The sequence below is a fragment of the Pararge aegeria genome, chromosome 9, assembly GCF_905163445.1.
Source record: "Pararge aegeria chromosome 9, ilParAegt1.1, whole genome shotgun sequence".
Lineage (NCBI taxonomy): Eukaryota > Metazoa > Arthropoda > Insecta > Lepidoptera > Nymphalidae > Pararge > Pararge aegeria.
In genome coordinates this window covers 18,063,975-18,088,354 of record NC_053188.1, presented here as the reverse complement: position 1 = coordinate 18,088,354, position 24,380 = coordinate 18,063,975, and the positions used below count along the sequence as shown (strand labels likewise).

Sequence of the window (24,380 nt, the reverse complement as noted above, 5' to 3'; positions counted from 1 at the left end):
GGTTTTATGAATTACTAGATGTAACCTGCGGCTTCGCCCGCGTAATTTTGGGAGGCAGCGTACTGCTACATAGTATACACCTATAGTCATATATGAGATTTTTAGATTTTTTCACAAACATTTCATCATCTTTCAATCATCTTACGTTATTTTTTTTTTTCAATGAAAAGTATACTATACTATTTCTAATACCTCCAAAAATATGTATGAAGAGTTTCATGAAGATCGGTTAGGTAGTTTTCGCTTGAAAGCGTAACAAACAAACTTACATTCACATTTATAATATTAGTAGGGAAGTAGGGATTAATGCTCCGTTATATTTTTACAAATATATTATCTGTTTAATACATTACGTAACCGATAATATTTCGTGTCGGTTTTCAGGAAATTATAAAGTATGTATACGCTTCGTTTAAACTAATTAAGATAAATTTATATTACCAAGTCATGTGGTAATTAAAATTTATTGACTGGAAACACTGTAACTAATCATCTTTTCGTGATTTTTGTTTAGAGCTCCGAGCAGTTATCTCCCCTTGTTGTATTACATATCCCTGCCAATGTGGTTTACAATACATTATAGCATTTAATGCCTTCTTGCTAAGTAGATAGTCTGGGTACCAGAAATTTCCTATTGTCTGCTACTGACTCATTAAAAAAAATGTATTTTCTATGTCTCTGCGTGTTTTCTCTATTGCCTATGAACTCCCGATGTAAGAAAATAAACTGACTTTTTTTGGCACCATAATGTTTTTTTCTATAAAATTACATTGGTTCCCTTTCAAATATGTGTAATGACACCTATTTTAGTTCAGCCCCCTATCGATTTGCAATTAATTAAGAATTTCTTCGGTCATTGTTTATTGTTTAAACTCTACATTTTACAATTTGTGGTTTGTATAAGATTGAATAAAATCATCCTTAATCCTGTATATACACTAAATATAATACAACAATACACGTCGCCATCTAGCCCTAAAGTAAGCGTAGCTTGTGTCAAGGGTACTAAGATACCTAATGAAAATTTTTATGAACATAATACACATAAATACTTATAACATACAGACAATATTGAGTAATACAGTTGGTGGGTTTTAACACATTTTGATAATAGCTAGAACCGAGAGTTTAAAGTGCTCTGAGTGGCATGATGCACTGAGAGGCATGAGATAAGACATCGCTAATTTAAAATTTTGTCGGCCTGAATTAATTCTGAAGTAATTTAACAAGTAAAGTCGAGTCTTAATTCAACCTATAATAATTGAGTCTCGTCCAAAGCCTGCTCACTGTAGCAGATCGTTGGGATACGTCACAACTCACCAATTCAATTTTTCAAACATGCATTAAGAAACTATCCGGTCCATTCGTTAGTTAGCCATTGTCTTTATATTATAATCTGTTATTTTTTAAATAAATTAGAGACATTATCTTAATTCGGAACCTATTGTCACCATTCCTAAGCATATCGTGTCCCACGTTCGGCACAATATGCTTCTTTAAGAAAGCGACACCTAGCGCCCTCCACAATGTTCCAAAAAAAAAAAAAAATCAAAATTCATTTATTTCAAGTAGGCCTAATATAATCACTTTTGAAACGTTAAGTCTGTCTGTGTGTAGTGACTCTACCACCGGTTCGGAAGGCAGATTTTACCGAGAAGAAGCCGGCAAGAAACTCAGCAGTTGCTCTATTCCAACATTAACAATTTACATTTTACATTTCAAAATTCATTTTTCTATGTTGTGAGAGATGAAAGCGGAGCCGGATGCTTCCAAGCAACCTTGTCATTAAGAAATTCATCAATTGTATAATAACCTCGCTGTAATAAATGTGTTTTAACACATTCTTTAAACTGATGCATTGGTAGGTCCAAAATTACCTTAGGAATCATATTATAAAAGCGTATACTCAGTCCCACAAATGACTTCTGCACCTTTCGCAGACGATATGCAGATGTCACTAATTTATGAGTTCCAACCCTGTTAAGATTCAATAAGTATTAAATAGTTCTTAAATATAGAAGCACCAAAACCTCAATCGTGAGGACGGTTTTAAATTAACAAGCGTGTGAATCCAGTGGTAGAATTATGCAAACCTAGAAAGCATCGTATAGCTTCTCAATTTAAAAGTGGCGTTGTTAGTGTAGTATGCCAAACAGTTCGTGAAATACCAACAAGAGAACACGAAGACAGATTCTGCCCGTGACATCCATTTTGACATCTCGTACCTCCGCAAGCCGTCGTGACCACGATCCATGCAACCGGGTCAAAATATCGACAAATCCCAAAATATTGTTGTGGTATGTACATGCTGAACTATATTTAAGAAATGTTGATGAACCACGAAACTCTTAGTTTTCAATCTTAAGTATTTAATGTTATTGAAAAGAACCGAGACCGACAGCCATGAGCTTGGACTTTATAGATGCATTAGAAGAAAGGCATTCGTATTCTTGCCATCTTCCTGTTCTATGCCTACTTTAGTCAAGGACGCTGCACGCAACTGCTTACAGCTTAACATTCAAGATATCGCAAAACTACTTCCTAACTCCTAGTACTAGGAGATACTTAACCTTCCTACTGATAGTTTTTTTGGACAGAAACATGGTACCGAGAATTTTGCATTCGAGCTTGCCCACGTAATTTATTCTCACCAATACCGCCAGTAATATAAAGTTTCGATACATTTGTTAGATTCATACACGGTGAATGATTGAAGAGCCAGAATAATGCAAGGTCTCCCATTGTTCTATAGTACTATGGCCAACTTACCTGTATTATGTGTGTATACTAATATTCAGTTGGTGACGGAAAATTACTTTATTGTGAGTTTTAGCTATCTAGAATAGCTATTTCTTGGGACATAGATAATCCTCGAAAAAACTGCTAAAACAATAAAAAAAATTATAAACAATCTTGGAAAACCAAACCGTCTTCAATCTACTAATGTCCTCACGCTGGGCACAATCCACCTCTCGCATAAAGATTTCGAATGTGGACATCGCTGCATCACGGCAGGTTAGCTTGTTTTACCAAATTTTTGCAGGAATCGAAAGTTTAAAGTGCTCTTAGATTTGGAAGTAGACAACTCAAATTTCCGAACTTCATGGTGGATTAAAAAATGATGTAGCCGGGCTTTGAATAAATTCGAAAGCAATATAATCTAAAAAATCCTCGTAATAATATCAATTGGGACTCGTCCAAGACCAACTAAATGAAGCAAATCATAAGTCGAAGTCGCGAGTCAAATCGTGTCTCACAGCCATGTTGAAGACGGGACAAAACAGTGTCAAAGAACACAGATATAACTGGACGGCGTCTTGAACGTGATTCTGTACCCTGCACACATAAACTAGTTGTTGCATGCGGCTTCGCACGCAGCTTTTTGGTTATTCATGAATCCTGCGGTTTATGTGCAATCCAGGGTATGATCTATCTCCATTCCAAAAGTCAGTCAAATTGGTTTAGTAGTTTTTTTCTTGAAAGAGTAACAAACATACAACCATCCATCCATCCAAACTTTCGCATTTATAATAATCGGAGTATTTTTACCGTACAAATGCATCTTAAATTGCTTATATTTCTCTAATCTTTTTATCTAATTTGATCAAGCTTTAAAAGAATTATGAAGCAGGATCTATAGCACTTGGGTCTGGTCCAACACCCGCTCAGTGCAGCAGTTGAGTTACGTCACATGTCAAAGACGTGGGGAAAATTGGTTACGTCACGTTCTTAGTGGCAGACGGTACAAATCCAATTCAGAGCTATGTATCAATAAATAATCAACACTTAATCAGTAGTAGGTCATTATAATTTGGTCAAGCTTTGAAAGAATTCTGAAGTACTATAAAAAGGACAAAACGAGTCCTTATGTGACTTAAAATACTTGGATCTCGTCCAACAGCCGTTCGATATAGCAGAATGTTGGGTTACGTCAAAAGTCAAAGACACGGGCAAATTAGTTACTTGCTTACGTCACGTTTCACAGCCAAATGGCAGACGGGAAAAAACCGTCACACAATAATATAGAATATATGGACTGCGTCTGGACTGTGAGACTGTAGCTATAAATAATCTGAAGTAGCAACCTACTTTTATTAGTACAATCTACGTGACTCATTGGTGTACCCCCATATCGTCGTTCCAGTTGGAAGATTCTGGTTTTTTTTCGATGTTGGTATTTCACATCTTAGTCTAATGTGAAATTACCATAATTATTTTTTCAAACGGATCACAGAAATATCAATATTTGTAATTTTTTAAAGATGTCCCTACATGTCTCCTTAAAATATTTACAGGTATTATAAACATATAGATTTTTAATACTTTAAACAGTTAATATCATTTACTGGCTTAATGTTACCACACCAACATACTATAAATATGTATAAGGCAGTAGACATGATAGTACGATGACAGCTATTCATATAATCACGTGAAGTAATGAGTAATGATTGTTTTTACGAAGTTACTGCCTACGTCACGTACGTCGCGCCGCGCGTACTTTTATCGATTGTGGTGTGAACATAACGGTCCACGGCAGGACTCAAGTCCTCTCCCAAAGGAAAGTTGGTCCAGAATCACCACGCTGGGCAGAAGGGTTGGTGATCGTGGTAGACAGTAGTAGTAGTAGAGAGGATGCTGCTCCGTTATACTCCTTCAGCTTCCTCGGACAAAGGAAGAAGGTGACAACTGTATTCTGATCTGCCATAACTACGCGTCACATATTGAGTTTATTGGTATATATAAAATACTAGCGTACCCAGCCCGCTTCGCCGGGCTAGATTTTGCTTTATTTTATTTAAACAATAAACTTACATCATTAAATTTTTAATTTAAGTCTCATAATATATTAAATCATTTATTTCTCTCCGTATTAATTCTCTTCTATTCTCTTCTCGAGCGGGTGAAGATCATTATCTACACCCATGTACACCCAACAATAGAATATCATCACAGTAAATAAAAGCTGTATTTGACAGTTCAAAAATAGGAGTGCTCCGATCGTCACCAAACTTTACAGGATTACTTGCCAGGTCAATCCGGAGATTCCCGGATTTGTTTCATTGAAATCGGTCCAGCCGTTTCGAAGCCTATACGGAACATACCCACACACTTCCTCTTTTATATATATAGATAGATAGAAGACATAAGCAGTTATATACCTAGTAGTATGGGTTGATAATGATGATCAGAACAGATTGGAAGGCCTCTACCGGAAATAGGCTATTAATGATCCCCGCTGCGGGTACTGCCAAAAAAGGACAAAGCTTAATAGAACAAAAAGATACACCCCTTTTTTTGCTTTGCCTTTCTCCACTCCAATCTCCACACTTAATGGCATGTATTCCAAAACAATATACCTTTATCATAGAGAAAGTACCCTATCATAAAGGTGCATTCTTTTCAATTTTAAAAAAGAAACTGTTTCCGATGTAAAAATAACTTTTAGAGAAGGACATAGAGAAAGACACGAACGAAGCCGCGGGCAAAATATAATTTTATAACTTCAATGTATTCGAAATTAATTTTCGATTTATAAGTCTCAGGTTTGGCATGAATTAATGGGAAAACACCTTTGAAATCTGCAAACAGATAAAATTCGTCTGGTTTATTTCTGATTTCCTCAAAAGCATGTATCGACGTAAATTGAACCCTACTCATAAAATTTAAGAGCGCAATTTCACTGTCCGATTTTCGGACATCTTGCTTTATTTAACTTTGCTATTTGGCACACGCGAAATTGAGTGCAATTTCGAATGTAACTTTCGTTAAAAAGTTTAAAATTATGTAAGATGGGGGATCTTTCCTCGTTTCATTTTGGCACATCACCAAGTCAGTCTGTACGGACGTGACGACGTGGGATCCCTTCAGATTTTAAAATTCATACGAATTCGCCCGAAGGCCGCAGTTAGAATGTTAATGACGTCAGAATTTCAAATACGAATAAAACATTACCCTTCGTTTGTGGGTGATACGCTGTTAAACGTAAATATTTTCTAGTTGAACTTACAAGCCACATTCCTCAACGTCCACGGCTGGACATAGTGAGCACCAGCCCACACCCGTCTAATCGAACCTAACCTAACTTAACCACTACTCAGCACGGCTATTATATGCTGGAGACATTTTTCTTCCCGGAGAAACGACAACATTTTATTGGACAAAATTCCTAGGCTCTTTAAAGTTATACAAGGACAGCGTAAGTTACAGAAGGGCCTATTGCGCTGGCATAAAATACGTAGAAACAAAAGCCACATGACACAGCTACTAATGGCTATAGATGAAGGCAAAAGAGGCAGAGGACGTCCACTAACCACCTGGGCTGGAAACGTGTGTGAAATGGCACGACCGTATAAAATGGCGGGCCAATCTCAGAAGGGCCAACCCCAAATAGGAAAGGTGCTTTATATATAATAGCTTAATAAACTCTCCGAGCACAGATGGAAATAATATCAAAATAATTTACGTCTCATAAACGGGGACAAACTTTTCCTATTCCCTATTGCTCTGCTTTTGTAGATAGACACGTTAATTTACACCTTGTCAGGGGATATAACCGAGGGACTTCACTTTTGTCTCCTGCCTATTCCTATCCTCATCGATCAATTTTCCATCGCTCGACGATAGGAGCAAACCGCGGCGACAATCTTCGTATTTTGCACACGGCGAGGCGCCGAAGTTTGGACCCTACGTGAAACGATAACGAGCGTGAAGCGAGCCATGCCTTATGCCAAGGGCGCTGTCAGCCCCTATACAGTGAAAACGATTTTATATTATTAACAGTTGCCTTATTAGTAAGTTAAACAGTCGTTAAAGAACCCGCAGATATGTAGAAGCTAGTTCATATCATGATAATAAGTCGCGAGACGTATATATGTCACATCTGGTATGTCAAAGAACCTGAATGTTTCAAATAGGTAACTGTATCTAGAGTCTAGAATGTAAGTAACCGTAGGTTGAAAATTAAAGTTTCCAAGCTAAAAATAATAAGCTAATAGTAGATACATCCACGTTTACGCTACTTAACTGTATCTATTAACTCAAAAGACTTCAGATGCCGAGATACTAGGTCTTGGGTCATATAGATGTCAGTGACCCGACGATCGCCGTACCTTAAAACAACATAGTAAAAAAACTCAAAAAAGTTTTTAAGATGTGGTTGGATTTGAAGATTACTTTAGTGGTTTAAAAGTATTAGGTGGTAATGTTTATAATTTTGTTTATCGACGGAGAATTATTGGCGACAATTTTTTTTTAAATGGTCGTGTTACAAAATCAATATCAATGTCTCCAGAGTAAATTGGTGCATCCTTCTTCTATAATGATGCTTACAAGTTACAGTATTCATTCAGAGCTTAACGCATTATTATATCGATGAAACGAAGCTGAAATCTCAAGGTTGAATACACTGCATAAAGAACAAAATTATCGCGCAGCGAAGTTACCAATGATCACTGATGACTTAAAAGTTTTAAGCCAAACTAAGAGTCAACCAGAATGTCCATTCTGGTTGACTCTTAGCTTGGCTTATATAGTTTGGTTTAACCCAATCAAAGTTGAAGTTAAAACAAGATAGATTAATGTCGGACACACAATTTTGTCTCGTATTAGCTGTTTCTTAGGTTTAAGATGAAATCAAGCAAGCTTTATTCTTTGCTTAGCATCATATGAAGGCGTTGGATATAGCTATGCTTGGAATAACTCTACGTGGTAAAATTAGTAGAAAGAAGAACGAACTAGAGCTAAACAGGTGGAAAGCCGTAAAGCAGCATGTGCTGAATAGCCGATTGCGTTTGAGAGTTCTCAAGTCCTGGAATGGCAACAACTACCAAAAACGCAGTGCTGCTAGATCAACCACAAAGAAGATGATATAAAATAAGTCGCAGAAAGCCGTTTAACACAAGTGAAAGTTCACAACAATATGGAAAAACCTACGAATACCAATATTGTAATTGCCGTCGATTAGTTCAGATGATAATAATTATATTTGTTGTCGTGAAACTTTAGCTACACAGCGTTAAAAACTCCAAACGTGCCACTAAAAACTTGACCCGGACTATTACCATCTCACAGTGTCACTTAAACCATAAATCACACCGAAAACATTCGACACCACGTGGTGTTATAACCTTTAATATCGCAGAGTTTGACCAATAAATTATATAACGTTATCAAACACGAGGATTGTGTTAACTTGAAGAGATTACTGTGAATAGAAGGATAGTAATATTTTGTCTGTTCAAAATATCAGAATATCGTTAAAATATATAAAAAAGATATTAACATGCTTTGCGCGTTAACGCAAATGGGTTTGTCACGACGTAGAATGTAAACTTTAAATGTTTTTGAACAATTTATGTCCGCTTAGGTCAGGATAGACTAAAACATATAAAAACACCGGAAAAACATTTTAAGCAGTTTATTGATCACGTGGTATCATTTTGTTTAACTAAATACTTTTCCGGCACTTGTTTATTAGCCACTGACCGACCGACCGAAGTCCTTTCTGTTCTTGGTAAGATCTGTTTCTTGGTTTATTTGAGAAAACGACATGTATGTTTTATAAATGTGGTTGATTGGAATCTGAGTATAACAAACATTATTCTTGAAAATGTCTTTCAGTAAAGTTAACAGCATACTTACTTTTGTTTCAACTTGACTACTAGGACTTCATAAACATAAACAAACATACATGCCTGCAGAGTGACGTGCAAATATACTATGTAGGGTCAATTAAACGCTGTGTTCTCCTAAAATATCAGAAATGTATAATAGGCAAAGTGTTACATATTAAGTGAGATAAAGCAAAAAAATTAAATGTTATTGCACACCTCTCTCCTATTCCCTGATAATGAATATCACATTCGTAGCAAAGATTCGGGGTTAGGACACTATGTCCGGACGATTGTAATTCGTTTTCGGTCAAAACCAGTTTTACAAGTTGCCAGCTTATCTTTCATCGCAATAAACAAAGTTGAATCTCGTATATATATAGTTCATATTTGCGAGAAAAATTTTAACTAAAAATAGTCAAAACAACTGTTTATGAGAATTTATCCATCTTTACCAAAACTTCTGTTTTCTGTGTAACGTCTCGTGTGGTCATTTGCTACCTACAGGGTTCGATGATAGACCATTTTCTTCAAAGTCGGCATTAATTAACTTCATCGAGGTATGATTAGAGCAATCAGAAAGTCTTCGTCTGATAAATGTCTATGAAACTCAATTAAAAAATAATTTCAATAATTTCTCATTGAATCTGGCCAATTTAAATTCCTCATATGTATGTAGTGAAGCTCACGAACTATTTAAGGAATGACCGTTCCGAATCAAGCTATAGAAGCTGGCAATATATGGCGATATAATTTGAAATTTAGCCGCATTTTCTATGCATTGTTGTAAACCCTTCTGCATGACTAACGAGGCATAGATAAATGTGATAGCTCTTTGTTAGCCGTTTAAAAGACACTGACGCCTCTCTGAAGCCATTGTGATGCAAAATTAAACGCCTCTTGGATACAACGGTCGTCTAACAAAATACCTACCGCAAATATAGCAAGACACTGGATTCTTACGACATTTAACCAGATTACAATTTACAATAGTGTCAGCTCGAGATCAACTTTGAATCAAGAGAAAAGGAAGCTTTTTTGCGGGCACCTTGCTAGATTGAACTAACTTTGAAATAATTAGCTACTTACGGCGACTCCTCTGTTGTTTTGATGCATTATTAAATGCCACCCTAATTTTGATAGTAAACCTAAGCAGAAGAAGAAATCCAAACTAAGATAAGATACACTAATAGTATAAAAATTAAGCTTAATTTGCTATAATTCGCGAAAAGCAGGAGAATCTGTATGGTGCAATTTATAATTTCTTGAATCCATATACTAAACACCAAATAGATCTTCGGCAATGTACCCTTTATGCACGTTTCGCTCCGAAACCGGAGCATCCTCAGGAAATGTTGACTTTACAATGAATAACGCCTGCTTCTATCCAATACATTAATAGTTTCACCAGAGTGAAATTTGAAAAGTAAAACAATAATAATATACTAGGTACTATGATCCATTAAAACCTTCCTCAATAAACGGGCGGAAAGGTTTATTTAAATAAGGTAGCTCTAGAAATAAGCGTGTTTAAACATCACGCTCATTAGGTTTATTATGTTTATTAAGTTTATTGGTGTTTGTTTGTTTAAAATGTATATGACCAATGATATCTTCCATTAAAAACTTTTTTCAAATCGGTAATAAATTCCTGAGATACTGGCAATTTCGGTCATTATAAAAAAACGCTTTTGTTCGATAGCCCACAAAGATAAGCTCCGGATTAAAATAACGCTTATAACACAAACGTCAGAACTCTGAATGAATATTGTAAGTGTACTGAAAAAAAAACACAAAATAGAAGAATAAAAATAACAAACATTAATAACTAATACACTCGTACCAAGACGCTGTTAGATTTTGATTCGGAAAAGAAAAAGTATATTCAAATGTTTTCGTAGTCACAGGGTTTTGAAAGTATCACCAAATGCCGCGTTTAATTTTACAATAAGGATCCTATTACCGGCAAGTTGAGAAACACTCGCTGAAGTGAACTCTAGTTTAAATTCCCCTCTAAAAGTAGTAACTGTTAACTAAACAACCCATACAAGACAGATACATTGGCAAAGCTAGATTTTTTCCCATATTTGTACACAATATTCTAACGTAAGCGGGGTTTGTTGGTTTTTAGAATATGACGAAAGTTACGAATACTAGAAATGTAACGCGTGTGTCCTTTTTTTCAGACATTAAGACAAACTAATTATTTACACTTTTCAATTTCAAATTTTAAAGGTCTTTCTACCTTATGTGATCATAAGTGACGCATATTATCCTTGCTGTCCCAGCACGGCAAGGATTTTCAAAACAGAAAAATTAATATCATAACAACATCAATAAAACCGACTGTACAAAATCACAAAAACGTGAACCTTAAACAGTATTACTGGAAGTTCGACTTAAATGTTACTACTTTTGATCTATTCTTAATCGCTTAAATATTCCATGCCGTAGTGGGTCAGTTGGTTCCGAAGTATAATAAACTTCGTACCAAGGTAATCTAGTAAACTCTAGCTTAAATTAACTATTAAAAGGGACAACGTTCAAAATTCACCGATTACAAACACATGTTTCAAATTTACGGACTTTGTTATCGGTGTTATAATAAGCATAAATATAACTTAACGTTTACTGCAGCTTTGCCGCAGAACGACACTTTAAACATGTGACTGCAATGACGTGATGTAGAAGTAGTATTACAAGGAACAGTACGCATTGCGTCACACTTCCGTCAGGTGCGTCGCGGCAGATAAGTGCAGGACCAAGATGTCCATCCGCAGTGGCGTGCATGAACTATGACCAATCATAAGGCACGTCGCTTTAAACTAATCTTATTATTGGTCGCTCTCAAGACGCATATTGCACAACTCTGCGAAAAGTCGGACGCTTCATACGTTCTTGTCTTTCCCTTATGTGACGGGTCTGCCGTGTTGCATATAGTTATTAAAATTAAATTCTAGGTGTCATGGCACTGCTTTGACACATTTAATGTGACATCCTGAGGCACCGCAGCAAACGTTTTATTTTTAAAGTTAGCACGAATTGAAACCGTGTGATTACGAAACACAAATACCTTCAGCATTTACAATTGTCGCACCTAATCCGTTATCTATTCTTGAAGTCCAAATTACCTTGTATACATACGAAGAAACGCTTAGTGATACCATAGTGATAGAGTGAGTGTTAGTAAGCAAAATGTCGATACAGTTTTAAGATTAAAGTTAATTTAATCGTTGAAATTGAAACTGAAGAAACGGAATTACTCATTTAATAGATTGTTTCATTGAAACATTGATTTATGAAAAGTTGATTTAAATTCTAAATACATTTTGAAGTTGCAGAACCAGCGAAAATCCAATGTTAACTCTCTGGCTATCACGGAGGAAATCTTTGCTAAATCAGCCACTCGGCGATATGGTAGACAAAGTGACTTTACTCCCATCATTGGGTAAATATGATGCAGCCTCGTTATATTAGACAAAATTATACTACTTTATCTAGTAAAAATCTAAACAAAATATATCGTTTTGCAAACGATGCCACGTTGCACCAAGGAGCGTAGATAATTTGACAAAGCACTCTACACGTTTATTTAAGTTTTGATTTTATATTCACATGTCATTCTTAAATAATATCTAGACTGAGGTGTTAAATTACGTTAACAATTACGTAAATCCTTATAAAACTGAAAATATAAGTAATCAAAATATTTTAATAGTAATGCTAATAAACGAATTATTCGATAGCAAAATTAGTACAAATAATCTTGATCTGATAAAAAGCTACAATAGTCTAAATACCTATATTAAAAGGGGGAAATATGACAAAAATGACTTCGTGCAACGTAACGTAGCAAAAGTTCATTCAATATAATTATATGGCTAACAGATAAATCGCGCCACTTGATAATTCGAATAGATGGCACTTGATTTTTTCTAATATGAATTTAGTTTATATATTTAATTATAAATCTAAGAGTCTATATTAATAAAGTTATATGTTAGAATATCTGAAAATAGCGGAAAATGAGAATTCTCGATTTCAATTTCAACGATTTCTAAAACAGAACCACACAAGCGTCAACCTTACATCAGCCACACCACAAACCAGATTTCCACACAACATCCCAGCTACGTATTTACATTGTAAACTACTAACCAAGGCAGGAATTCCAAGGATTCTTGTTTATCCCGAAAACTAGGGAGTAAATCAAGCAAACATTTTAGCAAATCGTCATAAGTATTACATCTAATTATTTGTATCAAAGAACTTATAAATTAAAACAATTAAATAAAACGGCTAAACTAAATAATGTTGCTATCTTTTATATTTAACGGTCGCTTTCAAAATCTAAGGTACGGAAAATTAGTTCATAATTTCTTTGATATCTGGAAAGCTGGGTCAATTAATTTTATTATTATTACTAGTCCTATGTAACTTCACTAAAGTTTGAGCAAAAGTTTGAGCAGTCTTTGAAATTTTGCAAATTTAGCTGAAAGCATGCAATTTGACATTTTTTAATTAGTATTTTAACAACACTGTAGAATCAATCGTTGTCAAAGACTAGCTTTTCTACAGATTAATAAGTATGCAGTAACTTGTACATGCCAATCATAGATAGAGACGTAGTCCTAAGGAGACAGAAACGAAACTTTATATTCATATTTCATTGCCCAAAGTGGCGTAGTTTAATCTCATGTAAATATTTACATCGGAGGTAGTTTGTTGTCAAACATACAAATAATAAAGATGTCAAGATTGTGTGAAATATTGGATGGATTATACATCGTAATAATAAGGGGTCGACGTTAATTGTTAGATTTTAGCTACATTTAACGTATTTTATAGATCATCTGATTGGTGGAGATTAAGCCAATTCCTTTATCGACTTGAAGTGGAGCTGAAAAGCAGTAATTCGAAAACTTATTTTGCAGTTGTTTCTATAAAGACTAATATTGATGCAAATGATGTAATCATTAGCGATAAGAAATGTTTTAGTGCCTTTGAAGCAAAATTTACCACTCCATCGTATGAAGGAACTAAATTAAAACTGCTGATCAGCCGCAATTCAACGTCAACTAGTGCCGTATGTACACACGAATACATACCCTAGTTGCACCTGTCCCATATGTCTGTTGGGGTCGTCGGATATCAGTGCGCGCGTCATCGATTCAGTGGTATTGGCACCACCCTCGTGCTAGCGGACAAATACATATGTAGACAAACGCCCCAATGACGTCACAAGACAAGAAGCGGAACTCACAATTATAATGATGATGTCCATGATAAGACTGAGAATTGATTGCTTGTTGTAGTAAAAAAATTAGCGCCAACGCGTCTTTAATTGCTTACAGAAATTTTATTTATATTCAATAAAGCTTTTACTGTGTTAGTAGTTACAACATCTACAAAAGTGTTTAACACATTTTGATTAACAATTTCTTAATTCTATATTGGTACTCGGAAAAGAAAATGTGAAAAGTGTTTCTACGATAATGAATACGAACTCATAATGGCATGCAAATATGACAAATACAGAAAGCATGACGGCATGGAAACGGAGAGATTTTTGGAAAAAGATGTTGACCCGTATTAAATCACGCAGATGGACTTCAAAAATAAATCGTACTCGACAAACGTTGTTAGTTAAAAACTCACTCAGGCAGCAGTCGATTAGCACTCGATAGGGGGCTCGACTAAACCTATTGATAAGCATCGTATTAGAATTCGGAATTATAGGGTGACGTCTGTGCTACACTAAGCTATCATTCCATCACACAAGAAGTATAGAGGTGTTAATTTGATAATGTACTATAAACGGGCTGTCTCCAATGCTTGCCTGAGTGGTGAGCCGTAGACTCCCGTATCAGCGTCACAGTACAAGCGCTGGAAAGATAACATCGCTCAAGACCTGTTCTGACTCCTGTCGTCACCCCTGAAGGAGTCAGAGCACGTCGGAGAACAGTGAAGCTGATCAGACACCAATCATCACGCGCTGAAGTAAAGCATTTTTCAATACAGAAAATTGTAATGACTTCATCAGTATTGATCGTGCCAAAAACCTAGATATTCCTTAATTAGCAATTTCAGAACTTAAAAATGACTTAATTAAAAGAATTGTGCATGGATAAGGTACTGATGAAGGCAAAAGAATTTTGAGCACTCAAAATTGCCTGCTAGCGGCGCGCGAAGATTGGTCTACGATCGGCGTTAAAGTTAATCTGCATACCCCAGCTTGAGCGCTTGCCCTCCCGCCATGAGGCCCTCCTCCCCCAGAAGCGTCACTTGTTCCTCCTCGCGCGACGGGTCCGCCATCTTGTGTACAGAAGCGCCGAAATGACGCCAAGGTCAGTTACGCGTTCAATGTCAATGTCACATTTAAATTAACCAATGGCGAATTAATTCCAGCGGAAACGAAATTATCAACGAGTCTCACCGAACATTCGAATCAATTACTGAACTGACAATTAGCAGCCAATCAAATTGAATAATTAAAGATTGAACTAAAAATAAGACATTGACTTTGCACTTTTAGAAACTCTTTAAAGACACCTAACGGTGTATCGGGTTTATTTTAAATTGCAATACGCTACACATGTACGAGTCATACTTAATTGAAGACCCACGCCCTCAGTTTTAATAGACAGAAAGTGTTAACAAACTCTGAACAGAGAGGCAGTGCGAAGAGATTTAGTGTACTGTGAGTTATTTAGTAGTTTCACGTTTTCTGGGCTTACTCGTATATTTTTTTTTTTTTTTTTTATGAAACATTGCTTGTTATATCCGGTTGAAATGCTGAGCGGAAGGAACTTTAAGCAAATGACAGAATTTGTAATTTAGTAACGTTGATAGACTATGCAAATTTTAGTGTTCCTTTCTCAGTTACACAGTTATGTGAGTTGAAACGTTTAGATGTTGTTTATTGTTTTTTTGTTTACCATCATTTTGGAGTTTTTATTGAACCATAAGTAGAACTTAAAAACTCTCGAACTCTTACTAATAAAACACTAACACTGTCTGACTGTTAAACTGCTGGGTCCAGAATCACTAATAAATGAATCTTTAAAGATCCATTCGTATAACGGGATGAATCGGAGAGTGAAAGCTTGTAATAAATATTTAAATAATATTGTTTATAATAAAAATGACAATATAATAAAGTTATTTATATGATATTTTTTATGTCTCATTTGCTTGTACAGGAGTCATCTGTGATCGACTGTGACAAGGTTCCATCCGCTTAACATTAAAAACGAATAAAAAAAAAATAAGAACTTAATTAAAATGATTAAAACTAAACACCAATGATTGAATAAATAAATTTCATCGTTTTGGAGCTAGTTTTTTTCTACAACAGCAGCATGGCATCAACTGTTTATATTAACATAAACGTAATTTTTTTCAAGCCTTTTTATTATATGTTCTTCACATTCTTTTAACTTACGCCATCAAATACTACGTAGTCAATTTACAGCTTAGCCCTTTTGATTTAGGGTTCAAAGAGTCCCTAGCACCATACTTGGATAGTATCAATGCAATAATTGCAATATTTCGATTGATAAACACTCTTCTACAATTGGCTAGCGTTTTGTAAATTTTTGCACTGCGGCTCGACCAACGAGATTCTTTAAGACCATATTTTACGTTCGCACGTTGTTCACCTAGCCGTACGCACGTGTGTAGAATTTCTGTATTTTGACGACATAATTTAATTTTTTTTGCTGTGATTTTTCACGATAGTGAGTTTAGACAAAATAGTTTATGAAACTAAACAACGTCTCGTGAAAAATTTAAAAACCTTTCCCTCTATTTTGTAATCTTACTTACTTACATTCGTCGTTTGTTAGCCCCAACTGTACTGTAGTTTCATAACATTATATTATTATAAATAGGTTAAAAAATATGAAAGGCAAAACTAATTTAATATCCTAAAATCTCAGAAGTTTGGTGCTAGGTCGAGATCAGCAATATTATTATTCACGCGGGCTATGAATGTACATTTTGAAAATTCTTAGAATTCTCCAAACTAAAATTTGCAACAGATTAACTGCAAACGTTCAGAGATCTCTGTGTGAGTTTTCGAATTAACTAACGTGACATTCGGAGTTACGTTAATTGACTTCTTTCTTCTGTCTGTAATGTAACGATAGTTTGTAAGCTTATGAAAACTTACACTAGGAACACTGACGTAGCTATACGAGACATGACTTTGATACTATCATAATTAATTTCACGTCTTGCCTCGCAAGGATATTGCGGTATCTTATCTGGACGATTAATTTACAAGTCTGAAATACACTACGAGGTGGCTTACGTAAACAACAAATATTACATAGATTACGATTATAATATTATAGAAGTTACATCGATAAACAGTTAATTGTTAAGTCCTTGTGCAGTCTATCTCACGAAGACCGTTGAGTGACTTTTGTATCACCAAGTGCATTTCTGACTAACAGTTCTGAGTGCCAAGTGTGAGATTTTCCACCTATGTTTACTATGGTATCGAAAAAGGCACCTAGTGATAGTACGGTTATCCAGTACTGTAACTAGATGGCGCTCTTCCGATACCATTATATGGTAACTTTAACGAAGTTAACTTTCGATCGATCGTATAAGTGAACGTAGGTGGAAAATCTCACACTTGGCACTCAGTTTATGTGTCTGTACAAGAAATCCTTATCTGAATTATTTCCAAGTTTGCGCCGCATTATCCTGTTTAAACTCTCAATTAGAAGAAGCGGCGGCGGATTCACGCCTATCTTAAGATATTGTTACGTATAGCAACATTTATCAATAAAGATGCATTTTTTCATACTACAACGGAAGGAGAATCTTAGCTACAACTAACCACATTTAAGTGTTCAATAAATAACAAAAATGTCAGTGTGAGAAATCTTAAAAAACGTTAGAAGCGTAAATACAACAAATCAAATAAAATCAAAATTAATTTATCTTTAGTAGGCCTGGTTGTAAGAACTTTTTAAACGACAAGTCAGTCCGTTTGCACTTGTAGTGACTCTAGCTGTCGTTGAAAAGCTCCGGTGTTTACGCGGACTATAACCATGAGCACAAGAACTTACGTCAACAATCTCAGCCAAACGGTATTTGTGAGATTGATTAAAAGTCACAATATTTGAAAAACTGTCTTTGTATTGCCAACCGTTTATACTGTGTGCAATTATTGCGATTCTTCAGTATACTCTATTTCACAAGGCTAAATTTAAAAAAGCAATATAAAAAGGATAGCTTTAGCCTCGTGCGCAGTGTATTTTGACAACATATTTAAACAAATTTGACAACTCTTCAATACAGAAATGTCAAGTTTCTCCACACAAAACTCTTGTACATATTGCTATTTTTGATGACAGCGATTAGACAGCGTCGGGGGCAGCACTGTAGTTTTAAGTAAGTTTTCTGACAGGCTACCGTCGGGACATTTTTAGAAAAATATAACAACATTTTAATAATTTTATAAGCTCCATCGACAATGTTCGTTAGCGTAAAAGGAGTAAGAAATCTTACTCTGAATGAAAACGATTTTAAGCATCAATAAAATACAGAACATGTTGATTCAATAACATAAAATAACAAACCTATCCCATACTTTAATTTGTAAACAGCGCCACCTTAATTCGTACGCACCAATAGCGGGTGGAGAATATATTTCCCGTGTAAATGACACAATATGATTGGTCTATAACACGGTCTACATAAAAAAAATTACATCTGCAAACGTTATCATTATAACTTATATAAATGATAATACTGTTCACCGAAACTTAGCAACTGTCAGAATAATTACCTAATGCAGGTAGGAAATAGAGTCAACAAGAACGAATGCCAGCAATTGCAATTCTAGCAATCAAGAGTTTCACAATACAGCCGCAAACGATAAAATCTTCAACGGCTAAATAGATATAACAGGTGTGGGCTTACCTCATCAAAAAATACTTGCGTCTTCCTTAGAATGTGTTTGAGCTCGGTCAGCTCGAGGTAATTCCTCTTTAATGCTTCCGCATTCTGGTTCACTTCACGCAGTTCATTTTCAAGCTTTTCAAATGTGGCCTGTGGCAAAAAATATTAATTTAGTTTTGAAACGTAGGTATTGTTTTCTAAAAACGAAGTTATCACCATCCCCTTACAATTATGTAATCATAAATAATAATAAATAAATATACTACGACAATACACACATCGCAATCTAGCCCCAAAGTAAGCGTAGCTTGTGTTACGGGTACTAAGATAGCTGTTGAATATTTTTATTAATATAATACATAAATACCTACTTATAATATACATATAAACACCCACACACTGAAACACATTCATGCTCATCACACAACCATTTTCCAGTGGTGGGAATCGAACCCACGGCCTTGGACTCAGAAAGCAGGGTCGCTGCAAACTGCGCCGATCGATCGTCATACAAACATATATGTATGAACGCTTCATAAGTGCCTGTGGTAGGCCTACATGAATAAAGAACTTTTGAATTTGAATTTGAAACTCTGTAAACAAGGATAATTAAATATACATACCGAAGCATTTGCTTTATTACCGCAAACATTTTTGCAAAAAAATAATAAACACATGCCAGTACACATACACATAATGTTATTAGTAGGTGAGATTTTTGTGCCAGAGCTCGTCTGGACAAGTAATATGGCCATGCTTATTTCTGGTACATCAGGCTTAACACCTACGCCTGAAATTGATGGACACAGGGCGGCATGATGCAGGACGTGCTCCTTGCATGCCCTGTGAAATGTTTCTTCGTTTATAGGCGATGGTTCTAGGAACGAGATGACAGCTTCATGGTGGTGGAAGAAGATATTCTTCGCAAAGCTGTAGGGCACCATTAATTATGACTAGCAGGTGCTAGAATGTGATCATAATTATTCATATAGGAAACAATTATAACTCTTAGAAATTGGCTTTAGTATTACACTTATATTTTGCTTCAGATAGATATCGCTTGGTATAGGTATACATAGATTTTAAGCATTTTCTTTTCAAACATCCCCTTCTAGAAGCCGGCCAGTAATTTAGTAATTGCTCTTTTCCACTGTAAACATTATTTTTAGCATCTTCATCTATAAGACATGATGTCCGATCATCCAATAATCAACCGATTTTGTATTGGGATGAAAGCGAAGCCGGTTGCCGCTGTAATGACTGAATACTTATATACTTTCGCCCTATTCCTAAATATCATTGTATTATTACTGTGCTCAAAGTTATCATAATACGGCCTTCATAAAGATTAATAACGACTGCCACGCGTGTTACACTTTATAGGCATAACGGAAGTTAATGCTAAACGCTAATTTGTAGTTATATCTTATTATCATGGTTTAGCAAACATGCACCTATCTTTATCTGTAACTACGTTTAATAAACAAATATTATAATGATTTATCAATGCTCATAGAGAATTATAAACTTTTAGAATATATTATAAGTGTTCTTATATGAGCACAACAAATCAATGATTTTATATTTGAATAGTCAAGTTCAAGCGAATTTCATAAAGTATTGAACAAGACTGGCACACAAAATTTAAATAAATACTTATAGCTTTTCTAGCACGTGTTACTCTATAACTTGTTTAAATCCACCTTTTAAATAACTCCATGTCAAAGTATAGCGCTCCCGACCTTTATGGGAACTGGTTACACGATCTGCGTGTAGGTACGCAAGAAAATTCGTCCGAATTCTCTTACGTAACGGGCGACTGAAGAATAATTGGGCATTTAGATTTAGCTTCTTGGGGAGGGATCATACACCTACTTTATTTTATAAAAGACTAGCTGTTTCCCGCATTCTTCGAACGCGTTGATTCCGGTTTTTCACAAATCCCGTAGAAACCGCTTACTAAAAATCTATTAATATACCGTCCTTCAACTAACTGTATGCCAAAAATTAAGTTGATTGGTCGCTTGGTTAGGGCGCTAAGCAAGGACAAGCAAACAAACCAATTTTCTAATGTATGATGTCAGTAAAGACTGACAATATATGTTGGAAAATTACGGATGAATCTAGACGTAAACAATAAATCTTAATTTAACTTTTCTGGTTTTTCTCACCTCAAGGTCAATCATTTCCCTCGGTTGAGGCGCTTCGGGAACTTCACCCGGTATCTCCAGCATCGGTATTCCGTCTCTCCTGATCTCCTTCTCGAGGTAGCGGAGCTTGCGTTCCATTTCATCGCACCGTCGCACTTCGTTGACGAACTTGCGTTGGAATGCATTGACATCTGGGTTGAGCTGTTACAAAATTATACTTGAAGTTATGCTACGCTTTAGTATTGAGTATAGTAAAGGGCGACAAGTTCGAGTTAGATCTTCGGCACGCACCTCAAACTTTTTAAGTTTGTGCGGTAAAGGAAAACAACGTGAGGAAACTTTTATGCCTGAAAGCTCTCTATATTGTCCTCAAAGACGTTCGAAGTCTACCGATCCGCAATTTGGTCATCGTGGTAAACTAGGGATTTAGTCCCTTAACTCTCCTACGGCATTCTAAGAGGAGAACCGAGCCTTGTAATATGCAGGTAATGAACCTAATGATTTTGATAAAGACGACTATGGAAGAGACATAACGAAGTAAAGAAAAACTGCTACTTTTGACAGTGACAATGTGAGGATCACAATGCTTTCCGGTTGGCTGTTTCACGACTATAATTCCAGCTAATACCAATACGAGTTATGTACTTATCCAATGGTTCACAGCAACTAGGCAAAATAAGAAGCAGTAAAGATATTTTTGGCCAGTAAAGTTGGAACAACGTGTGACCAAATAATCCAGAGATATGTTCACACGATTCGATGATTTATTCAGCAAAGCTTATTTTTTGCAGTTAGACCCGGTTTGGATGAAAGAGATGAAATAAGATTGAATGGATAATGTTATATTTTATACATTCCATTTTTAATTTTATTGTCTTTATTCTGTTTCCTGATACCAAAATAAAACAATACATCATTCTAAACTGTAAAATCAGGTTTTAAATGGCAAGGTCAAATAATTATTATACTTTGAGATCTAGGTATGAGATGATTTTTTTTTTTGTATATACCCAACAAAAGTAGAATAATGCTGTAAATGTGACATAAGTATACAATAATAACACATATGTATTGCCCATACAGTACATTCAATATCGAGGTAGGTACAAATTTATCAGTAAATGATGTATTTACTGATTAATTATCCATTTTTTTCATAAGCTGATAATATTTTGGTAATGATCTAATTACTTTAATCAAATCACATGATTTGATTGCTGTAACACCTTCTATTAGTCACTGATGTTAAAGGTTTTTCTGTCTTTTTAACTTTGTTAAAACTATATATACATATATTATTTGAGAAATATTGGGCAAGTGCATTTTTGGCTTCTTGAGATAACGCATCAATTGTGTTGTCATCAGGCTTTGAAGCAAGCAGCACAAAATGGTAGAAATTGGTGGACTCTGTATAGAAGATCTATGTCAAGCAGTGCACTGGCATTGGTTGATATGTCAATTAAAATTATCTATCATGGTCATTATTACTAGCACCTGACAAGAGAATCTGAGCCATACTAGAGAAGTGGAGCTCTATGACCTTCTCTTCTCTTCTTCTATCTATAGGAATGGGCCAGTGTCCAGAAGTGGGATATTAATGTAGGCTGATAACTTTCTTACTGAATGGGCCTTAATACCAACAGAATAGTTAATCAGTGGTTTTTTGCACTCTGAAATTTAACAAATGCTGTTCTTTAAAGTGTGTCAAAACACTGCTTAACTATTCCGGCCTTATATAATGTTTATTAGTAAAGCACATAGAGAGAAAAAGGCCTCAGCCCATATTCCAACTATATACCACTTATTAATAAGGCCCTATATATGGAAAAACTTATTGGTTTAACATATTGTTTATATTATTTTGAAATTCCGAAAATGGTTACTCAAGGCTGAGTTCACCCATGTTAGCATACAATTGTATATCAACTAAATGTAGTTAAATAATTACTAAGTTTCTTTATATGGTTGTGACAAAATTTTGGCACAATCAAGATGAACACGTAAATTAATATCGCTGATTTATGTATTTTTAGAGTTTTTTTATGTGCTCTACTGCAAGAACTCGGAATAAATAATTTCACCATCTGTGCAGAGTTGAATACTTATGTTTCCGTGTACGAAAAACATGTCAACCGGCGATTAACAACTCTAGAGTGCATTTATGTGCAGGGAAGGTGTAAGGCACCCAAGTGCCAAAAGGTCACCCCTCTGATGGACTGATCAAATTGAATCCACTGTGGAAGTCCCTTGCATGAAGTAAACTGGGATGTCTGCAGTGGCGTGCACTTCATACATGCACAAAAGAACTGCATACCTTAAAAATTTTGTATTACTCGTAAAGGGGAAGGATTTTTCCATTTTACACAATTTACCTCCTTTATACATACCCTGGTCAAAAACCCTGTGCACGCCATTGGATGTCTGGCAGTAGGGACAAGTGGCAAAAGCCATAACATCTGAACAAAATAGTGGCACTTCATGATAACCATGACAATTTCAATTTATTCAGCACAATACATAATGTTAAATTTATAATACAATTTTAAAATAAATTTAATTAAATAATGTAACGTATGTGCGTAATGTACTGTGAGAAAGGCAAATTAGGGTTCCAATTGGTCAATACCCTGTTGGACCTATTGATCACTGAAGCTTGTAAAGATATATAAAATTCCACAAGACATTCCATAGGTAGGAAGTGGCATGGAATTCCACAAGTAGAGCCCAATGATGGGAAATGGCATGGAATAATCCGTGTAGGTGGCATTTTCTGATTTTCAAGGCACTGAGAGCCAATAATATATATACATAATTTTGAATTATTAAATGCCTTCCAAGCTTGTGTAAATTTACTGTGGTTGAGGATGAGGCAGTGGAAATAACACATTCTGGTGCTCCAAAAGATAAATATATACATTTGAGTAGCATGCATGATTTCGTGCTTCAATAACAAAATAAACAATAAACATTCAACTGATTATAAATCATTAAAATACTTAAATCAAAATTAAGTCTTTCTTTTTATTCTGTATCATTGATATACTTAACTAAAAGAATAGCTATTGAAAGGCCATAATGAAATAAAATATATCATTGAACACGACAGTTAGTAACTATAGGCTTGTTATCAAAACAGGTATAAAAATACTAGTATACAAATTTGTAATAAACTCACTATATATAAATAATTAAAATGTTGAAGCTGTTCTAGTATATATCTATTGTATCTCCTAAACTATTTAAAATGAGGTCTCAGTTAAGTTTACGGCGAAATTGGGTCATAAAACCAAGACTTTCTCTTCTTTTTCAGGCATATTCCTCTAACGAATGTAGGAGATTTAGACGAAGATATTGAAGTTTACCTGTGGTTATCTGGTAGTGGAAAGGGGCGTATTATACTTACATCGCGAAACTGCACCAGCCCTAATTCTCCGAGCTCGGACACGCATGCATAAGCTGCTTCACTCTGAAGAAAAAGCTGACACAAAGTCATTTCCTCACTGCGGAACAACGACCCCATTTTGATGGTTTTTCTATCACAATTCACGGAAAAATAAAACCAATCTAATAACTACGTCCGACGCATCCGTCGGCGAACGGACTTCGGCGGCGACGAAATAAAATGGAAATCGATCAATAAGATTTTCCAGTGAGCAGACTCGTCATTCGTGCGCAACGCGACATTTGAGCGAGGATACCA

The 24,380-nt window shown here is 35.4% G+C and overlaps 1 protein-coding gene across 4 annotated transcripts in view; it reads right to left on the bottom strand.

Annotated features, from left to right (window-relative positions):
• The window catches only part of LOC120626229 (V-type proton ATPase 116 kDa subunit a1), a 51,366-nt gene extending 26,998 nt beyond the window's left edge, over positions 1–24,368 (bottom strand). The window contains exons 1-5 of one of the 4 annotated variants that reach the window (XM_039893640.1): positions 24,084–24,200; positions 20,702–20,881; positions 18,552–18,680; positions 13,721–13,809; positions 12,771–12,809 (exon numbers count right to left, since the gene is read on the bottom strand). In XM_039893640.1, coding sequence (XP_039749574.1) covers positions 12,771–12,809; positions 13,721–13,809; positions 18,552–18,680; positions 20,702–20,881; positions 24,084–24,200 — 554 coding nt within the window. Of the gene's footprint in view, positions 1–12,770; positions 12,810–13,720; positions 13,810–14,451; positions 14,499–14,841; positions 14,928–18,551; positions 18,681–20,701; positions 20,882–24,083 lie in introns of all 4 variants that reach the window. The other 3 variants (XM_039893643.1, XM_039893644.1, XM_039893642.1) reach the window with 3 other exon arrangements.
• Positions 24,369–24,380: the final 12 nt, after the last annotated feature.